This window comes from Taudactylus pleione, unplaced genomic scaffold, assembly GCF_031769625.1.
Source record: "Taudactylus pleione unplaced genomic scaffold, aTauple2 ptg000051l, whole genome shotgun sequence".
Taxonomy (NCBI): domain Eukaryota; kingdom Metazoa; phylum Chordata; class Amphibia; order Anura; family Myobatrachidae; genus Taudactylus; species Taudactylus pleione.
This window is the reverse complement of record NW_028284453.1, coordinates 5,445,225-5,468,024: the sequence shown is the minus strand read 5'-3', so window position 1 is coordinate 5,468,024 and position 22,800 is coordinate 5,445,225. Positions and strand designations below refer to the sequence as shown.

Genomic DNA, 22,800 nt, shown 5'->3' with positions numbered 1-22,800 from the left:
GGGGCTCTGTTGGGGGCACTGCATAAGGGGGAATGTATAAGGGGCACTACTGAGGGCACTGCATAAGGGGGACTACTACTGGGGGCACTGTATAAGGGGGATTACTAGGGGCCCTGTATAAGGGGCACTGTATAAGGGGTACCACTACTGGGGGCACTGTATAACGGGCACTACTGGGGGCACTGTATAAGGGTGCACTACTGGGGGCAATGTGTAAAGGACACTATTAGGGCACTACGACATAGGGCACTGCTACTGGGGACATTGCATAAGGGGCACTACTACAGTGGGCATTGCAAGAGGGGCACTACTACTGGGGGCATTAAGGTGCATATGGAATGGTAAGGAATGTTCCCAGAGTGACGAAAACAGTGATGTGTCATGTTGACACGCCCCCATTTTTCAGTGGTCACGCCCCTTGTGGCATGTGGTCACACACACTTTTTGGCATGCGCACACATAGGGGGGCTCCATTTTTCATCTTGCCCTGGGCTCCAAATACCCTAGTTACGCCACTGCCCACTTTTCTGGGAAAGCCACCCGAGAATCGGGAATCTTCTGGACATTCCAGGCGTATAGGCAACTATTCTCTATGTAGCTGCTTGTCAAGTTGTTAGTTGTACGCCAATGAGGGGTGGAAAAAAGTATCACACCCGCATGGACCTCACCCATGTGCCCCCTTACTCCCGTGATTAATGTAAGCCAGGAATGAGCCATATCCATGCAGCATTTTAGGAGAATAAAAATCATTAATGGAAAAGGTGGCAGTTTTGTGACATTTGCACCATGCGCCTCTTCAAAGTTCCTGCCACTCCGCGCACCTCCAGGCACTCAGCTTAGATTGCAGGCGGAACATCCAGGATCACCGGAGTGCAGTGCATATTTAGGTGTGCTTCATAAAAGGACCTCAGCTGAGTACAAGTGATAGGTATGCTTTGGACTGTTTAGGTTATACAAAAAAGGACTTTAGCCATTGTAATGTTCAGATCAGAAATATGTAGTGCGAGTAAAAGCTATGATTTATCGGTAAGAGTATATTATTTATCAGGATGCTGAGTCAGAGCATTCAGGGTAATGTACCGTGTCTCTCCCAGCGTTCCGCAATCACTCTTATGCTGCAGAGCCATAGACATGTCACCAGCTCCGAAGTGTGAAATCAGGACAACTCTCAGACATAATTATATCTTTTAGTTTACTTAATCCATTGACACTGAGTCTGCTGCTTATAATGATTACCTAAACATGGATTGTAATGGGACTGCTCATGTCAGGCTTGACGGATTTTAGTATTCCTCTATTATAATTATCCCTAGATAAAGTGAAGCTATTTGAGGCTTAAATCTGTCACCACTTCTAGTTAAAAATCAAGAAAACATTTAATTTCTAGGAAAAACGTCCTTCACTGTGTTGTTGTTGTTGTTGTTGTTGTTGCAATCATAAGCCAACATGGATTCCACCTTATTCATGAGATCATGTTATAGCACCTACTAATCACATTGTTATGGTCATGCCTTTAACTAGGATTTATTATGTATTTCTTGCAATTGCCTCAGGTTAAAATAACAATATAGCTAAGGGGTGTCTACAGTACAGCAAAATGGCTGCTCCCTACAGACATACAGCAGTAACCTTGCCAACAATCACTGGGCCTAATTCGGAGATGTATGGAAAGTCAAACCCTGGGCGTGATGTACTAAGCAGCGCATTAGCGATATGGTACATCCCCCCTGACTTCAGGTACATACCACGGTTCATTAACGCGGTATCAAGAATTTCACAAAGGACATCGCTGCCGATAAGAGCTGTCCTTTGCGATGCTGCCGGGCAGACGAACTTCCGGGATTAACACCCAGAAGTCCCTCTGGTGTCCTTCTGCGCATGCCCAGAAAGCTGCGGCGCGGTGATGGGAGGGATCCATAGGCTTCTATTGGGTAACATCACCTGAAAGTGGAGTTACCCATCGGAACGAAGCACTGAAATGTACCGCATTCCAGGTGCTTAGTACATTCGGGAAATGCGGTAAAACCCCTGAAAACTGAATTTTTGGAGGGTTTACCACATTTTTTACCTTTAGTACATCCCGTCCCCTATGTTTTATGTACATTTCCCATGTTTTTGGCTCTGCAAATGATCTGGAGCTGTGAAAACGCTCGCAATGCCCCAAACACCGCAACATGACTGACATGCTGCTGGTGTTTGGGAGCGGCAATGGGGTGATGTCAGGCAGCGTTACAGAAAACGGGGAAATGTCGGCCCCATTTTCTAGGCAAGCTGGCTGCATCCTTGGACACAGCTTCACTGGCTTCAGCTGCGTCATTTCCGGGTTGTCCTGAGTAATCTGAGGGTTTATGCAGACGATCTGATGCTCCTTCTATTTACACAAGACGCCTCTTGCGGCATTAGCATATCGCAGTCGCTGCGTACAAATTTGTGTGTGATATTTGTCCGTCTCTGAATCAGGCCGACTGTGCACAGGTTCCAGGGACGGTCTCCCATTTTAAACTTTTGGCCCTGGTAATGTCCCCATTTTCGACTATTGATGAATTGCACAATTATAATCTTAAATATGTGATACCCCACTAGAGGGTTGGGTGTTGGGATTGGTGCATTCCCATGGGAGCATGTATGCCCTATTGATTTTATTAAACATATGCAGCCTTGCGTTGGGGTGTATTGGGTCAGTGGGCACAGGAGTGGCGGGTGCGGGAGCCGGCATGAGTGTGGGGATGCTGGAGCAACACGTGCTCAGTTGCACAGTGTCCCGCGGGCCCAGCGGTAAACATCCGGGTACAAGAGCACCGGAGTTAAATAGGTGGACTGACCGTTGGTGGGGTCAGTTGGGGAGATCCTCTGGAGGTGACTGTGCGGCTGGGGTGCGGAAAGCGGAGCTGTGCTGGAGATCTCAGTGCGGTGGTTCACCCTGCATCTCGGCGGCCATTAGGTGGGGTGGAACCAGGCTTGTTGATCCGCCTCCCGATCGATCACTAACAGCCGGGGGTGGAAGCACAGCTGTCTATCAGCGACCGGAGGGGACTGACGGGCGTGGCCTGGTGAGAGGAGGCGGACTCCGGACTCCAATAGAGCTGGAGGGGAGTGTCTAGCTTCTAGTGAGTGACAGCAGGAGCTGTCACTGCTTCTGCATGGAATCCCTGCTGATTGAAGGGGAGATAACAGGCTCTGATCTGTGAGTACTAGGGGACGAATTACTTTACTCCTCCTACTGCAGCATTTGTTAGAAGATACAGGAGATAACATTCAGAGACTGAGAAATAATTACCTAGGCAAAAGCAGACTAGAAATTATTAGGCAGTGATATAGAGACTATTTTATAATCACTTCTCCGCATATATGAGCCCCAAAAGTAACAGAAAACTTCTTCACTGAACAAAGCCAGGATAGTAGTGCTCGGATAACCCCTTGTTAGCCAGAAGGTAGAGAGTTACTGTGAAATATCTTCATAGCAGGAGAGAACTGTTTAACAAGCCACACACACACAGTGATCAAATTCACACCGGAAAGATTTAATAACATTAAGTTGAGCTCAGGATTGTTAGAACCGTAATAACTTGACATTATTATTAAGCACGATATCAGCTGTCAGGAAGCTCAGGGTTCAGTTAATATTCTTCAGTTTGTCAAACTGTCCATTACCTCAACTGTGCACCACCGACAGCAAATTGGCCAATAAGTGTAGACTTTAAGGGAGAGTTACATTAGTCCGGACTAAGGTTTAAAGTTAACGATAAGTTGAGTTAGAAATATTCATTGTTATCTTATTGGTATCTTATTGTTATCTCTACTACTAGTAGATAGTTAGCAAGGTAAAATTGAAAGTGGAAGAATGTTTATTTATGAAGCAATGTTATTTGGAAATGACATGTATTGTTATTGTTAATTCTGTCACATGATAACTTTTCCATTCATAGCTCCAGTTCCGGAGTTCCTGTCTAATAAAACTGATTATTGTAAAGCGTTACCTACTTTACTTGTGTGTATATTGTTTAAAATATATTCATTGTTGGAAGTGTAAAGTGTTATTTACAGTGTTAGAGAATTTTGTAATTCACCTCTCTGTCCAGAAGAAGAGATTAGTACAACCCTCGGTGAGTGACAAAAAATTGGCGTCCCCGAACAGGATTAGCAGAACAGAAGGTGAAGGAAAAGCTTAATATAGCATGTCGATAGGAGATTCATCAAACGTGCGTCCAGCCATGGCTAATATTAACCCCATTACATTGCCCTATTATTTTGGGGCCCCATGGCTCCCCACGTTCTCGGGAGATATAGGCGGGATAAATTCGAATGTATATAGAGAATTTAAAACGAAGATTCAGTCTATGTTCCGCCTGTACCCACTATCTGAGCAGCAGAAAGTAGAGATCGTAATCGGTCAACTTAAAGGATCAGCATTAAGGGAGGTGACCTCTTGGCCTCCAGAAGAAAAAGATACTGTAGATAAAATATTTCAGAGATTAGCAACAACATTTGATGTTAATACAATAGCAGAGTTAAAGTCTCGGTTCTATGCTCGAAAACAACAGCCCAGAGAATCACTTCGAGACTTTGCGTTAAGTCTACAAGAAGCTTTACGATCTATTCAAGAAATTGACGATACGGAAATGAGAAGAGTAAACGAAACACTAGTAAATCAGTTTATAGAAGGGACCAGCTGTGAAACTGTTAGAGCTCAGTTACGTCTCTTGCAGATGCAAATGCCTAATAGTGAATTTCTGGATTTTAAGGAAGCAGCCATTAAGATGGTCGGCCATACTCATGTTAAAGAAACATCTTTCCCTGAAATGCCGGGATACCAAGAACGAAACTTCGATTCTGCAACTAATTATTGTACTTCAGGAGACTTACACCAGATAAAAAATGCTATAGTCCAAAGCGCACAGACTCAAGCACCAGACCCTATTAATGCACTAAAGGGACAGATGGAGGAACTTACCTTGGGCGTGACTGAAATTAGTAAAGGACTACAGAAGTTAATCCAACGTCAACCTCAAGAGCAATTTGAATCCAGCTGGCGAACAGAGAGACGTAGATCTCAGAATGACTGGTGGGAACCACCTCAAGGGAGAGGGCGTAGACCAACTGACCGCTTTGATTCGCAGGGAAGGCCTATTTGTCGGAGATGTAACCGAAGTGGCCATGTGGAGCGGGTGTGTAACCGAGAGACTTTAAACGCCAGCACCCCGAGGCCGGAGACCACTCCTCGGGGGGAACAGATGGAATAGGTCCGCGTCGAGAAGATTGGTGGCCCCGTTATGTGGGACAATGCCCCGTTATCAGAATCCAAATTGATGGGATTGAAGTTCCTGCCATCCTTGACACCGGATCTCAAGTAACAACCATTCAATTAAAGACCTTTCAACAACTGTGGGGTGAGAAAGAAGTGATTCCCCCACCACCTGCTTGGATGCAATTAATGGCCAGCAATGGGATGAGTATTGCCTACCAAGGGTACTGTGAAGCCAATATCAAGATCGGAAAAGTTAATCTATCACGGCAAGGTTGTATTATCACAAAAGTAGATGATGATACTATGCCGCCTATTATAATAGGGATGAACGTACTACAAAATTGTTTAGAGGAACTAATCACTGCTCTGACAACGGAGCTGTCCAATGCATCCCCTGTAGCTCGACAGGTTATGCAAAAGACCATTAAAGTTCTTAAAAATCAGAAGCAGTTTGTCAGCCCCACAGGAGATGTTGGAAAAGTAAGAATTACAGACCGAAGACCAGTGATCTTACATCCTAACACAGAAACCATAGTTTGGGGAAAAGCTCGTTGTGGCCCTCAAGGAAGAAGCTATTATGCTTTAGTGGAACCTTGTATTATTTCTTCCAGAGATGATGTGGTAGTAGCCCGTGCTCTAGTCACTGTAGAGAAAGGAAGAGTTCCGATGAGGATTCTCAATCCTCATGATTATACAGTGAAGTTATATCGTAACCATGCAGTGGCAAAATTGACCTGGACTACATTCCAAGATGTAATTGACCCTGTTCCAGACACAATTCAAATGAGCTTAACAGCTGAGAAGAACCAAGGAAGTGAAAAAGAGTTTGCATGGTGGGAGGAGATTGAAGTCGGGGACCACGACACAATAGAAGAACTGAAACAAGGTGTTTTGCGTGTAGTGAAGGAGAATTCCGTCACTTTCAGCAAGAACCCATCCGATTTTGGGAGAGTCGTCCATATTCAACATCATATTCCGACGGAAGACGCCCCTCCCATTAGGGAGCGACACCGACCTCTGGCACCAGCATTGTATCAGCCGGTCCGTAAAATGTTAGAAGAGATGAAAGCCACGGGAGTTATACGAGAAAGCCATAGCCCGTGGGCAGCACCTATGGTCCTTGTGAAAAAGAAAGATGGGAGTCTACGTTTTTGTGTAGATTACCGGAAATTGAATCAAATTACCCATAAAGATGCCTATCCATTGCCCAGAATAGAGGAGTCTTTAACAGCACTGAAATCAGCAACCTATTTCTCGACACTCGATTTAACAAGTGGATACTGGCAAATCCCAATGGCACCTGAAGATAGGAAAAAAACAGCATTCATTACTCCAATGGGATTGTATGAATTTGATCGGATGCCCTTCGGCCTATGTAATGCCCCGGGAACTTTTCAAAGACTGATGGAACACTGTTTGGGCCACAAGAACTTCGAAATGGTCTTATTGTATTTAGATGACATCATAATCTACTCAAAGACTTACCATGAACATCTACAGCACCTCCGGGAGGTTTTCATCAGGCTGGCAGAATACGGCCTCAAAGTAAAGCCTTCCAAATGTCATCTCTTGAAGACCAGTGTACAATACCTTGGGCATGTTGTGAGCGAAGAAGGAGTTACCCCGGATCCAGAGAAAATTTCAGCCGTTCGAGATTGGCCAGTTCCAAGGACTCATAAAGAAGTATGCAGATTCCTGGGGTTTGTCGGATATTATAGGAGGTTCGTGAAGAAGTTTGCTGAGATTGCAGCCCCTCTGCATGAACTACTCCGTGGAATCTCTAATATTAAGCACAGTAAAAATGCCCCAGTGGTTTGGACAGAGGTGCAGCAGGCCGCATTCGATCAACTAAAACATCTGTTGACTGAAACGCCAGTGTTGGCCTACCCTGATTATAGTCAGCCCTTCCTTCTACACACCGATGCCAGTAACCAGGGATTAGGAGCTGTTCTATCTCAGATGCAGAATGGACAAGAGCGTGTCATCGCTTATGCCAGTAGAAGCTTAAGAAGGACTGAACGTAATGACTCCAATTATAGCGCTTTTAAGCTAGAATTTCTGGCTTTGGTCTGGGCCGTCACCGAGAAATTTAAATATTACTTGACGGCCACCCCTTTTATAGCTTTTACAGACAACAACCCGCTGTCCCATCGGCCAACTGCCCATCTGGGAGCACTGGAACAACGGTGGGCATCGCGATTGGCCAACTACCAATTTACCATTAAATATAGAAGTGGGCAAAGTAATCTTAATGCAGACGCGTTGTCACGACTTCCTCACGAGGGCAAAAGAGAAGAGGAGAAAGATCAGTGGGAGGAAGTGGAGATGCCAGCCTTCTACGCATTATTCACCCATCAGCAATCAGTGTCAGCAAAAGTTAATTCCCCATCTAAGGGTAAATGTCAAGAAATGGCTAAAAAAGAACCTCCTGTGGAGTGGAGACAGCTACAGGAAGAGAGTCCACTACTTTCTCAACTAAAGACTCTCTTACACTCTAGAAGGATTTTAACAAAACAAGAGAGACTGGACACGGATCCTGAACTTATGAAGCTGTGGAGACAGAGAGAGCGCCTTCGGATTCAAAGGGGTCTCTTAATCCGCCGTAGTGTCAACCCTAAAACACACTGTCCTACCACTCAGATTATCATACCTCGTGAAAAGACCCACTTCCTTCTTCAGGCATATCATAACCAGTCGGGTCATTTCGGTACCCAAAAATTGGAAGCCCACTTACGTAAGCGGTACTTCTGGATTGGCATGCGTGAAGATATCGAAAGATGGTGCAAAAATTGTCTCAACTGTGCCATTCGAAGGCAATCACGGATTAACCAGAAAGCATCATTACATCCCATCGTCAGCAGTCATCCTCTGGAATTAGTATGCATTGATCATGTGAAATTGGAGGCCAGTCGAACCGGATATCAGTATGCGCTAACAATGATAGATCATTTTTCCAAATTTGCAGTGGCTCTCCCTGTTCGAGATTTATCAGCCAAAACAACAGCTGAGATATTTTGGAGGGCATTGGTGCGCCCCTACGGATATCCGGAAAATATCTTAACAGATCAGGGACCCGCATTCGAGTCAAAATTGTTCAAAGAATTGTGTGACTTATACGGATGCAGAAAATTGAGGACTACTGCCTACCACCCGCAGTGTAATGGCCTATGTGAAAGGATGAATCAGTCCTTGATAAATATGCTGAGAGTTATCCCATCGCCGGAACGACAGGAGTGGCCTACACTACTGACAGAGATCACCTTTCTCTACAATAATACAGAGCACAGTTCGACTGGATACACGCCGTTCTTTTTACTGTTCGGACGGGAAGGCAAATTGCCAGTGGATGTAAGATTAGAAGTACCTCAAGAGGTTGCTCAGGAAATAATTCCACAGACTGACTGGGTAAAAGAGCACAGACGAAGATTGAAAGCGGCGCAAACTATTGTAGGCCGAAGAATGGACCAGGTGCGACAGAGACAAGCTGAACATTATAATGAAAACGCTTTGGCCACACCTTTGGTTATTGGTGATACTGTTTTGAAGAAAAACAACCAACGATGTAGCAAACTGGATAGTCATTGGGAAAAAACCCTTACGTTGTAACTGAGATACCAAGACCTGATATTGCTGTATACCGAATCACCAAGAATGATGGACGTTACTCTCTGGTGGTCCATCGAAACCAACTTAAGAAATGCATCCATTCGGCCCCTTTACAAGAAGATGAGAAAGACAATGAGTACAATGAGGCAGAGAGGTTGACGTTAATAACTGGACAACCCCTTGATGTTACCCTAATTAACCCCATGCATATGTTGTGGCCTGTTGTGGGGAATATTCTAAGTCCTGCTAGTAAGGAATTTACTCCCATGTCAGATGTTTCAGAGTGTGATGTGTCAATAGAGAGTCATGTTATCTCAGATCCTACATCTGTGATGAGAAGGTCAGAACGAACTACCAAAGGAATTCTACCTCTCAGATACAGATGCTAAAATTCCTACTTTTAATGGTAACATTCTGATACAAATTGTATGATATGATTATATGTATTCCTTGTAAATATGTTTCATGAAAAATATGTGAACAAACTATTCTTTAATGAACTTTGACAATTGATAGTTGCGTGAGGACACGCAAAATTCAAGCAAGGAAGTATGTGATACCCCACTAGAGGGTTGGGTGTTGGGATTGGTGCATTCCCATGGGAGCATGTATGCCCTATTGATTTTATTAAACATATGCAGCCTTGCGTTGGGGTGTATTGGTGTCAGTGGGCACTGGAGTGGCGGGTGCGGGAGCCGGCATGAGTGTGGGGATGCTGGAGCAACACGTGCTCAGTTGCACAGTGTCCCGCGGGCCCAGCGGTAAACATCCGGGTACAAGAGCACCGGAGTTAAATAGGTGGACTGACCGTTGGTGGGGTCAGTTGGGGAGATCCTCTGGAGGTGACTGTGCGGCTGGGGTGCGGAAAGCGGAGCTGTGCTGGAGATCTCAGTGCGGTGGTTCACCCTGCATCTCGGCGGCCATTAGGTGGGTGGAACCAGGCTTGTTGATCCGCCTCCCGATCGATCACTAACAGCCGGGGGTGGAAGCACAGCTGTCTATCAGCGACCGGAGGGGACTGACGGGCGTGGCCTGGTGAGAGGAGGCGGACTCCGGACTCCAATAGAGCTGGAGGGGAGTGTCTAGCTTCTAGTGAGTGACAGCAGGAGCTGTCACTGCTTCTGCATGGAATCCCTGCTGATTGAAGGGGAGATAACAGGCTCTGATCTGTGAGTACTAGGGGACGAATTACTTTACTCCTCCTACTGCAGCATTTGTTAGAAGATACAGGAGATAACATTCAGAGACTGAGAAATAATTACCTAGGCAAAAGCAGACTAGAAATTATTAGGCAGTGATATAGAGACTATTTTATAATCACTTCTCCGCATATATGAGCCCCAAAAGTAACAGAAAACTTCTTCACTGAACAAAGCCAGGATAGTAGTGCTCGGATAACCCCTTGTTAGCCAGAAGGTAGAGAGTTACTGTGAAATATCTTCATAGCAGGAGAGAACTGTTTAACAAGCCACACACACACAGTGATCAAATTCACACCGGAAAGATTTAATAACATTAAGTTGAGCTCAGGATTGTTAGAACCGTAATAACTTGACATTATTATTAAGCACGATATCAGCTGTCAGGAAGCTCAGGATTCAGTTAATATTCTTCAGTTTGTCAAACTGTCCATTACCTCAACTGTGCACCACCGACAGCAAATTGGCCAATAAGTGTAGACTTTAAGGGAGAGTTACATTAGTCCGGACTAAGGTTTAAAGTTAACGATAAGTTGAGTTAGAAATATTCATTGTTATCTTATTGGTATCTTATTGTTATCTCTACTACTAGTAGATAGTTAGCAAGGTAAAATTGAAAGTGGAAGAATGTTTATTTATGAAGCAATGTTATTTGGAAATGACATGTATTGTTATTGTTAATTCTGTCACATGATAACTTTTCCATTCATAGCTCCAGTTCCGGAGTTCCTGTCTAATAAAACTGATTATTGTAAAGCGTTACCTACTTTACTTGTGTGTATATTGTTTAAAATATATTCATTGTTGGAAGTATAAAGTGTTATTTACAGTGTTAGAGAATTTTGTAATTCACCTCTCTGTCCAGAAGAAGAGATTAGTACAACCCTCGGTGAGTGACAAAAAATTGGCGTCCCCGAACAGGATTAGCAGAACAGAAGGTGAAGGAAAAGCTTAATATAGCATGTCGATAGGAGATTCATCAAACGTGCGTCCAGCCATGGCTAATATTAACCCCATTACATTGCCCTATTATTTTGGGGCCCCATGGCTCCCCACGTTCTCGGGAGATATAGGCGGGATAAATTCGAATGTATATAGAGAATTTAAAATGAAGATTCAGTCTATGTTCCGCCTGTACCCACTATCTGAGCAGCAGAAAGTAGAGATCGTAATCGGTCAACTTAAAGGATCAGCATTAAGGGAGGTGACCTCTTGGCCTCCAGAAGAAAAAGATACTGTAGATAAAATATTTCAGAGATTAGCAACAACATTTGATGTTAATACAATAGCAGAGTTAAAGTCTCGGTTCTATGCTCGAAAACAACAGCCCAGAGAATCACTTCGAGACTTTGCGTTAAGTCTACAAGAAGCTTTACGATCTATTCAAGAAATTGACGATACGGAAATGAGAAGAGTAAACGAAACACTAGTAAATCAGTTTATAGAAGGGACCAGCTGTGAAACTGTTAGAGCTCAGTTACGTCTCTTGCAGATGCAAATGCCTAATAGTGAATTTCTGGATTTTAAGGAAGCAGCCATTAAGATGGTCGGCCATACTCATGTTAAAGAAACATCTTTCCCTGAAATGCCGGGATACCAAGAACGAAACTTCGATTCTGCAACTAATTATTGTACTTCAGGAGACTTACACCAGATAAAAAATGCTATAGTCCAAAGCGCACAGACTCAAGCACCAGACCCTATTAATGCACTAAAGGGACAGATGGAGGAACTTACCTTGGGCGTGACTGAAATTAGTAAAGGACTACAGAAGTTAATCCAACGTCAACCTCAAGAGCAATTTGAATCCAGCTGGCGAACAGAGAGACGTAGATCTCAGAATGACTGGTGGGAACCACCTCAAGGGAGAGGGCGTAGACCAACTGACCGCTTTGATTCGCAGGGAAGGCCTATTTGTCGGAGATGTAACCGAAGTGGCCATGTGGAGCGGGTGTGTAACCGAGAGACTTTAAACGCCAGCACCCCGAGGCCGGAGACCACTCCTCGGGGGGAACAGATGGAATAGGTCCGCGTCGAGAAGATTGGTGGCCCCGTTATGTGGGACAATGCCCCGTTATCAGAATCCAAATTGATGGGATTGAAGTTCCTGCCACCCTTGACACCGGATCTCAAGTAACAACCATTCAATTAAAGACCTTTCAACAACTGTGGGGTGAGAAAGAAGTGATTCCCCCACCACCTGCTTGGATGCAATTAATGGCCAGCAATGGGATGAGTATTGCCTACCAAGGGTACTGTGAAGCCAATATCAAGATCGGAAAAGTTAATCTATCACGGCAAGGTTGTATTATCACAAAAGTAGATGATGATACTATGCCGCCTATTATAATAGGGATGAACGTACTACAAAATTGTTTAGAGGAACTAATCACTGCTCTGACAACGGAGCTGTCCAATGCATCCCCTGTAGCTCGACAGGTTATGCAAAAGACCATTAAAGTTCTTAAAAATCAGAAGCAGTTTGTCAGCCCCACAGGAGATGTTGGAAAAGTAAGAATTACGGACCGAAGACCAGTGATCTTACATCCTAACACAGAAACCATAGTTTGGGGAAAAGCTCGTTGTGGCCCTCAAGGAAGAAGCTATTATGCTTTAGTGGAACCTTGTATTATTTCTTCCAGAGATGATGTGGTAGTAGCCCGTGCTCTAGTCACTGTAGAGAAAGGAAGAGTTCCGATGAGGATTCTCAATCCTCATGATTATACAGTGAAGTTATATCGTAACCATGCAGTGGCAAAATTGACCTGGACTACATTCCAAGATGTAATTGACCCTGTTCCAGACACAATTCAAATGAGCTTAACAGCTGAGAAGAACCAAGGAAGTGAAAAAGAGTTTGCATGGTGGGAGGAGATTGAAGTCGGGGACCACGACACAATAGAAGAACTGAAACAAGGTGTTTTGCGTGTAGTGAAGGAGAATTCCGTCACTTTCAGCAAGAACCCATCCGATTTTGGGAGAGTCGTCCATATTCAACATCATATTCCGACGGAAGACGCCCCTCCCATTAGGGAGCGACACCGACCTCTGGCACCAGCATTGTATCAGCCGGTCCGTAAAATGTTAGAAGAGATGAAAGCCACGGGAGTTATACGAGAAAGCCATAGCCCGTGGGCAGCACCTATGGTCCTTGTGAAAAAGAAAGATGGGAGTCTACGTTTTTGTGTAGATTACCGGAAATTGAATCAAATTACCCATAAAGATGCCTATCCATTGCCCAGAATAGAGGAGTCTTTAACAGCACTGAAATCAGCAACCTATTTCTCGACACTCGATTTAACAAGTGGATACTGGCAAATCCCAATGGCACCTGAAGATAGGAAAAAAACAGCATTCATTACTCCAATGGGATTGTATGAATTTGATCGGATGCCCTTCGGCCTATGTAATGCCCCGGGAACTTTTCAAAGACTGATGGAACACTGTTTGGGCCACAAGAACTTCGAAATGGTCTTATTGTATTTAGATGACATCATAATCTACTCAAAGACTTACCATGAACATCTACAGCACCTCCGGGAGGTTTTCATCAGGCTGGCAGAATACGGCCTCAAAGTAAAGCCTTCCAAATGTCATCTCTTGAAGACCAGTGTACAATACCTTGGGCATGTTGTGAGCGAAGAAGGAGTTACCCCGGATCCAGAGAAAATTTCAGCCGTTCGAGATTGGCCAGTTCCAAGGACTCATAAAGAAGTATGCAGATTCCTGGGGTTTGTCGGATATTATAGGAGGTTCGTGAAGAAGTTTGCTGAGATTGCAGCCCCTCTGCATGAACTACTCCGTGGAATCTCTAATATTAAGCACAGTAAAAATGCCCCAGTGGTTTGGACAGAGGTGCAGCAGGCCGCATTCGATCAACTAAAACATCTGTTGACTGAAACGCCAGTGTTGGCCTACCCTGATTATAGTCAGCCCTTCCTTCTACACACCGATGCCAGTAACCAGGGATTAGGAGCTGTTCTATCTCAGATGCAGAATGGACAAGAGCGTGTCATCGCTTATGCCAGTAGAAGCTTAAGAAGGACTGAATGTAATGACTCCAATTATAGCGCTTTTAAGCTAGAATTTCTGGCTTTGGTCTGGGCCGTCACCGAGAAATTTAAATATTACTTGACGGCCACCCCTTTTATAGCTTTTACAGACAACAACCCGCTGTCCCATCGGCCAACTGCCCATCTGGGAGCACTGGAACAACGGTGGGCATCGCGATTGGCCAACTACCAATTTACCATTAAATATAGAAGTGGGCAAAGTAATCTTAATGCAGACGCGTTGTCACGACTTCCTCACGAGGGCAAAAGAGAAGAGGAGAAAGATCAGTGGGAGGAAGTGGAGATGCCAGCCTTCTACGCATTATTCACCCATCAGCAATCAGTGTCAGCAAAAGTTAATTCCCCATCTAAGGGTAAATGTCAAGAAATGGCTAAAAAAGAACCTCCTGTGGAGTGGAGACAGCTACAGGAAGAGAGTCCACTACTTTCTCAACTAAAGACTCTCTTACACTCTAGAAGGATTTTAACAAAACAAGAGAGACTGGACACGGATCCTGAACTTATGAAGCTGTGGAGACAGAGAGAGCGCCTTCGGATTCAAAGGGGTCTCTTAATCCGCCGTAGTGTCAACCCTAAAACACACTGTCCTACCACTCAGATTATCATACCTCGTGAAAAGACCCACTTCCTTCTTCAGGCATATCATAACCAGTCGGGTCATTTCGGTACCCAAAAATTGGAAGCCCACTTACGTAAGCGGTACTTCTGGATTGGCATGCGTGAAGATATCGAAAGATGGTGCAAAAATTGTCTCAACTGTACCATTCGAAGGCAATCACGGATTAACCAGAAAGCATCATTACATCCCATCGTCAGCAGTCATCCTCTGGAATTAGTATGCATTGATCATGTGAAATTGGAGGCCAGTCGAACCGGATATCAGTATGCGCTAACAATGATAGATCATTTTTCCAAATTTGCAGTGGCTCTCCCTGTTCGAGATTTATCAGCCAAAACAACAGCTGAGATATTTTGGAGGGCATTGGTGCGCCCCTACGGATATCCGGAAAATATCTTAACAGATCAGGGACCCGCATTCGAGTCAAAATTGTTCAAAGAATTGTGTGACTTATACGGATGCAGAAAATTGAGGACTACTGCCTACCACCCGCAGTGTAATGGCCTATGTGAAAGGATGAATCAGTCCTTGATAAATATGCTGAGAGTTATCCCATCGCCGGAACGACAGGAGTGGCCTACACTACTGACAGAGATCACCTTTCTCTACAATAATACAGAGCACAGTTCGACTGGATACACGCCGTTCTATTTACTGTTCGGACGGGAAGGCAAATTGCCAGTGGATGTAAGATTAGAAGTACCTCAAGAGGTTGCTCAGGAAATAATTCCACAGACTGACTGGGTAAAAGAGCACAGACGAAGATTGAAAGCGGCGCAAACTATTGTAGGCCGAAGAATGGACCAGGTGCGACAGAGACAAGCTGAACATTATAATGAAAACGCTTTGGCCACACCTTTGGTTATTGGTGATACTGTTTTGAAGAAAAACAACCAACGATGTAGCAAACTGGATAGTCATTGGGAAAAAAACCCTTACGTTGTAACTGAGATACCAAGACCTGATATTGCTGTATACCGAATCACCAAGAATGATGGACGTTACTCTCTGGTGGTCCATCGAAACCAACTTAAGAAATGCATCCATTCGGCCCCTTTACAAGAAGATGAGAAAGACAATGAGTACAATGAGGCAGAGAGGTTGACGTTAATAACTGGACAACCCCTTGATGTTACCCTAATTAACCCCATGCATATGTTGTGGCCTGTTGTGGGGAATATTCTAAGTCCTGCTAGTAAGGAATTTACTCCCATGTCAGATGTTTCAGAGTGTGATGTGTCAATAGAGAGTCATGTTATCTCAGATCCTACATCTGTGATGAGAAGGTCAGAACGAACTACCAAAGGAATTCTACCTCTCAGATACAGATGCTAAAATTCCTACTTTTAATGGTAACATTCTGATACAAATTGTATGATATGATTATATGTATTCCTTGTAAATATGTTTCATGAAAAATATGTGAACAAACTATTCTTTAATGAACTTTGACAATTGATAGTTGCGTGAGGACACGCAAAATTCAAGCAAGGAAGTATGTGATACCCCACTAGAGGGTTGGGTGTTGGGATTGGTGCATTCCCATGGGAGCATGTATGCCCTATTGATTTTATTAAACATATGCAGCCTTGCGTTGGGGTGTATTGGTGTCAGTGGGCACTGGAGTGGCGGGTGCGGGAGCCGGCATGAGTGTGGGGATGCTGGAGCAACACGTGCTCAGTTGCACAGTGTCCCGCGGGCCCAGCGGTAAACATCCGGGTACAAGAGCACCGGAGTTAAATAGGTGGACTGACCGTTGGTGGGGTCAGTTGGGGAGATCCTCTGGAGGTGACTGTGCGGCTGGGGTGCGGAAAGCGGAGCTGTGCTGGAGATCTCAGTGCGGTGGTTCACCCTGCATCTCGGCGGCCATTAGGTGGGTGGAACCAGGCTTGTTGATCCGCCTCCCGATCGATCACTAACAGCCGGGGGTGGAAGCACAGCTGTCTATCAGCGACCGGAGGGGACTGACGGGCGTGGCCTGGTGAGAGGAGGTGGACTCCGGACTCCAATAGAGCTGGAGGGGAGTGTCTAGCTTCTAGTGAGTGACAGCAGGAGCTGTCACTGCTTCTGCATGGAATCCCTGCTGATTGAAGGGGAGATAACAGGCTCTGATCTGTGAGTACTAGGGGACGAATTACTTTACTCCTCCTACTGCAGCATTTGTTAGAAGATACAGGAGATAACATTCAGAGACTGAGAAATAATTACCTAGGCAAAAGCAGACTAGAAATTATTAGGCAGTGATATAGAGACTATTTTATAATCACTTCTCCGCATATATGAGCCCCAAAAGTAACAGAAAACTTCTTCACTGAACAAAGCCAGGATAGTAGTGCTCGGATAACCCCTTGTTAGCCAGAAGGTAGAGAGTTACTGTGAAATATCTTCATAGCAGGAGAGAACTGTTTAACAAGCCACACACACACAGTGATCAAATTCACACCGGAAAGATTTAATAACATTAAGTTGAGCTCAGGATTGTTAGAACCGTAATAACTTGACATTATTATTAAGCACGATATCAGCTGTCAGGAAGCTCAGGATTCAGTTAATATTCTTCAGTTTGTCAAACTGTCCATTACCTCAACTGTGCACCACCGACAGCAAATTGGCCAATAAGTGTAGACTTTAAGGGAGAGTTACATTAGTCCGGACTAAGGTTTAAAGTTAACGATAAGTTGAGTTAGAAATATTCATTGTTATCTTATTGGTATCTTATTGTTATCTCTACTACTAGTAGATAGTTAGCAAGGTAAAATTGAAAGTGGAAGAATGTTTATTTATGAAGCAATGTTATTTGGAAATGACATGTATTGTTATTGTTAATTCTGTCACATGATAACTTTTCCATTCATAGCTCCAGTTCCGGAGTTCCTGTCTAATAAAACTGATTATTGTAAAGCGTTACCTACTTTACTTGTGTGTATATTGTTTAAAATATATTCATTGTTGGAAGTGTAAAGTGTTATTTACAGTGTTAGAGAATTTTGTAATTCACCTCTCTGTCCAGAAGAAGAGATTAGTACAACCCTCGGTGAGTGACAAATACATGATACGGTGTAATGAGGCTTAGAACAAAATATCCATATTTTTTTAACTCTTCACCAGGAGAAGCCCGGAGAGGAGTTGCAGCTGGCCACTGAGGTGGAAGACTGCGCACTTTGTACCAGTTCCTGGCTCTCCCCATCTTGCCCAGTTTACTAGGTACTAGTGGTAGAATGCACCCACTCTTATGGTTAAAAACATGAAATAATAGATGGTTGTGTAAAGACTAAATCATACATGCTGAGTCCATGAAATAGTGGTGACCTCCCTGACTACTTAAAGATTCTAGCAATTTCCTCATTGCTGGGCTAGGTGGGTGCAACACAGTGAAGATGATATCACTCTCCACCCATCTTTGGGGTAACACTGGGGTGTAGAATAATAAGGATATGTGCTACAAGAAAATGGCCACCACGCTCCAGTACACTGATGGCTACAGGAGTGGCTTCCTGCCCAAGGAGGTGTGATGAATTACAATCAGTTTGTGACATGGAAATATGCTGATTTACTGGAGATGGTTACTACATTACTGGGCGTGTGTTCTGCATTACAGGTTGTGTGTGCTGCATATTGGAATGGAGAGAGAAAGGGGTCACAGATGCACCTTACCCTCATTATGTGCCGGTTATATAACTTAGAAGATGAGAAAACGAAAGATTGCATAAGAAAAGAGGTGTGTTAAATCTCTAGGATGGGGGCCGGCATGTATGCAAATTACTGATTAGAGTTAGCCTATCGTTAGCAGGGGTGGGTTTTCAATAGAGACATTATATAAGGGGGTAGAAGTGTGGGCCAAAGCCTCTTTGTTCCAGATTACCCACCCTCCCTTCCCTTTACATTCTTGGCAGGTTGTTGTAGTTAATTTTGTAGAGGCGGGAAAGAACGGCAGTTCACCAGTCCAGGTGCAATTATGAGTTAAGGGCGTTCCCTTCGTTGACTGGTAGTTGGCTGTACCAACCTAACGGGGGGCAGTATCATCACCTAAACGGGTGGGTAGTCAAGTTGGAGGGTGAGCGTTACCTTTTGTTTTTGACATGGTTTACATGGTTATGTGTATGCACTCTGGGCGATCTACGTCTGCTATGTCTTTTGTTGTTTGTGTGTGGGCATAGCAGATCTGGCTGATTTCTGGCCGTCCTTTCTTTGCCACCATACATCCTTAATTAAAGAATTAATAAATAATATTAATTTCTCCAATAAATCGCCATCAAGTTATCTGCCAAATTCACGTCTGTGTCTATTTTATTTTTATAAGTGGTTTGCATGCATGACACACCTCATCCGATAGAAGGTTTAAAGGAATCATCAGAGCTGCCCTCTCCGACGGAGCAGTACACGCCCACATCAGGTGTTCAATTCACAATTGCCCACAAATGCTTTTTCAAAAGTTGCAAGTATGAAGTAAATGAAGTATGTTCATGTATAGGAGTATAAATAGTATGATAATGCTAATTAGCTACATCATGAAAATAAATCTCTAATAACAAATACTAATACAGCTGTCACCAACCCGTCGCTCGCGAACCACCAGTGTAACACCCTGCTAAGGGTGTACAGTGATCTTAGTATGTTGCGTTGGGATGGGGTGTTTCCTTACCAAGTACTCTGACTCTGGATCACCTTGGATTCTTCCGGCATGTTACCAAACAGATACAGGCAATAATGGCAAATAAAATGAAAAATAAATAAATAAATAAAAAAAGAGCAGTTCAATTAACCAAGAAGCGATTCTCACACAAACATGTTAATATTTTGGTTACAATGCAATTGGCTCAATACAGTTTAAGCGAATAAGAAAACACTTGGATCCATGACTTTTATTATACCGGAACTCTGGTTGCACACTCCACCTTTGGAATCAATGGGTTAAACATAAATGAACATATAACATATCCTGTACAGTAGTTTAACTCAAGCAAAATGACCACTAATATCAGGTGCACCCGAAAAATGTATTACACAAGTCTCTAGTCCTACCCCTGCATGCATTAGGTTATATATTAAGTAGTTAGTAATTTGAAATACGTTGCCCTGGTTGCTGGCTGATGTGTGGAGAACGAGACAAAGTATCCTCTATTTATGCATAATCCTGCACTGTCGTTTCCTAAACGGGTCAAGTTTATTTATAGTGAATGTGCAGTTTCAAATTGTAATCCGCTCTGCCTTGCTGTATAAAGTGATGTTAATAGCTGACTTGGGCACTACGTTGAATATAACCCTATCTCTCCAGAGGCAGTTAGCTGATATCTGAGTAGGCTCAATTAGAGTTAGTCATAGCCACCTCTCCTGGCTACACTTATCCTGGCTAGTTCTGTAGAGTTCACTATGAATATTACTTGATTAAGTTAACAGAAGATCCTATGGGGCACAGACAGGTGATGGAGCAATTCATTGATATTCATCTATACTTTTGTTCTCTGCAAGCGATTATGCACTGTAGTAGGTATCACCTAAAAGGGGTTTTGCAAGTGACTGATTTATTTTAGATATGCTGACTTCTCATGTGTACTGCACTGCTGTTCTGTGTGATCACTCTTCCCTGTGTAACAACAGCATAGTCTGAGTGCTGCTTGCCCTGCTGCTCTCAGTCTATCAGGGCTTCCCCAGCTACTATCTCTGTGTGGCCAGGAGCTGACTTTGACAGATGGGTGAGAGTGAGGAATACAGTAGCAGGGACTGGATGGGTTACTCAGTGCTCCATCCCCTCCTGAGGAAAGCCGCACCTCCGCACTCAGTTTCTCTGCAGCTCCGCCTGACCTGCCTCCTAGTCCCGGCTGTCACTCACCAGCCCCGGGGGAGTGTCTCTGGGTGGCTCCCACTGACTGTGTTTCCTCCGGCAGAGTCCTGACAGCTTCCTGCACACTCCGGACCAAGCTCCTACAACTGCTGCCTCACAATGTCTGCGGCTCTCCGGTAAGCGGCACTCGTTCCGCGGCTCGCCCGCCTCAGGTAAGTCCCGCACTCCTCTCCTCAGAGGTTCTCCTCAGGACATCACTACCCAGTCACCCCTGCAGCAGTCCCTTTTTATATCCAGCAGTCGCGTGCGGGTCCGCTTCCCGCTCACCGCACACGCTGCTCTAGCCTGTCTCCAGTGGGTCACTATGGGGATAGAATCCCCCTGTGCAGCAGCAGCAGTGGCATGTTCCTGGCCAAGAGCCCAGTGTGGGCAGTCCATTTCAAGTGTCCCTTTGTTAGGGGTGAAAACACATACCTCCCATATTGGCAGCTCCACTGCCCTACTATTGTAAAAGTACATGAGTTACACATTTCTTTATTTATATACAGTGAACATATTAATAAAATACCAACATATTGATGGAAACGGGGCATTGATCACTTTAGGGGTGTCACACCAGTAGCTCGTGTTTTGAGTACCGCTATTACTATACCCTTGTTGTGACAGGCCTGGGGGCCCGCTCCTACCCCCCGCGGCTGTACAATAGAAGTGACAGGCAAGGGCCCGCCCGCCCGCTCCATCCTGCCCGACCGCTCTGCCTCCTACCTAGGCTGCCACGGCCAGCCCGTGCAATAAAGTTTTTACTTGTTGTGAGCCAGCGCGCATGACGTCTTGAAGTCACGCCGTGCCGCTGAAAGAGAAGCCGCGACATATGAGGGCTGGACTGAGGCTAGCAACAACCCTGGATGAGGGAACAGCCAGAGCAAAAGGAGGTCAGGTAAGTATCTTATTCTTCTTGCATTATTGCTGTCCCTGCTCCGTGGGGTTGTGGGGGAAGGGGGAGATTGTGGCAGGGGGAGGGCACTTAGAAAGGGGGTGTGGGACCTGTTCATCCACTGTATCACCTTCCCCCACAACCCGCAGCCCCCTGCTGCCCACTGACAGCTCTCCACATTTTATTTTTGAAAACTAAAATCTGGCTAATAACCACATTTTTTATAGAAAAACAACATTGCATGTATTAATTCAGTGATATTGAGTTGTTTTTCTATGAAATATGTGGTTATTAGCCAGATTTTAGTTTCAAAATTAAAATGTGGCTTTTCAAGATGTCTCATTTTCTGAAGTAGCTCCCACCCCAATTAAGGTTGGAGACCACTGTACTAATACATCAAGAATCCTTTTAATTGGAATACAGGGCCTGATTCAGAGCCGGACGCTCTGAATCAGGGCGTTTTTTGTTTTGTTTTTTGTGCGGCCTCCTGGCTGCTTGCATAGCTATTGCGAGCAGCCAGGTGATGATCGTGATGGTCTCGACCATCGGGGCTTGCGACGAGACCCTGCGGTAGGGTCTCGTCTGCCGCAGGCCCCAGAGAGCTTCCGGCTCTAATACAGCGGGGAGCTCTCCCACTGACATCACTGGTGATGTCAGTGGGGCCGCCCACAAACGGCAGGCGTTCGCATGGGAACGCCTCCGTTTGCCCAGCCACCCCCCCTCCCCGCCTTCCAAACGGGGCGAGATGTCGATGAACATCGACAGCCGTCCCTTTTGGATGTGAGCGCCGGAGCGAGTGCTTTTTGCACTCGCTCTGGGGCTCGCGCACGCGCAGTGCGCACTGGCCCAACATCGACAAGCTTGCAAGCACTATGTGCTTGTGAGCGGGTCTGAATCAGGCCCACAGTGTATTCAGGAAGTTCAACATTCACATAAAACAGTGCTGTTGGCCCAACAGCTCTAATGCTTAAACCAGTGGTTCTCAAACTCCACACAGGTCACATTTTCTAGGTCACCTATCAGGTGCACAAGTGTAGTCATTACTCACTGACACATTTTAAAATATCCACAGGTGGAATTTGAGAACCCGTGGCTTAAACCAATATCAGAAATAAATATATTAAAATACAAAGACATATAAACAATCTTCAGTAGGAACATCACTCTAACGGTTAAGATCCTATTTTTAAGCATAGTAATTCCGATTGTCTACTTATACTGTAGCAGGTAGCATTTATTGAAAAGAATAAAAATGCAAGCTCGTATACTATTATCCCATTCGGTAAACCTGACGTTGGAGTCCAACAAGACAATATAGCCCATGGACCTGATTCAGAGATGT

The 22,800-nt window shown here is 44.7% G+C and overlaps 1 protein-coding gene across 1 annotated transcript; it reads left to right on the top strand.

Moving 5' to 3' along the window:
* Window positions 1-4,211: 4,211 nt before the first annotated feature.
* On the top strand, window positions 4,212-5,240 carry LOC148535480 (uncharacterized). The gene has a single exon (XM_088462616.1). The coding sequence runs from the start codon at window positions 4,212-4,214 to the stop codon at window positions 5,238-5,240; it is 1,029 nt and encodes a 342-aa protein (XP_088318742.1).
* The last annotated feature ends 17,560 nt before the right edge of the window (window positions 5,241-22,800 follow it).

Excerpts from the sequence above, each read along its gene's own strand:
- LOC148535480 (XM_088462616.1), top strand. The coding sequence starts at position 4,212 with ATGGCTAATATTAACCCCATTACATTGCCCTATTATTTTGGGGCCCCA.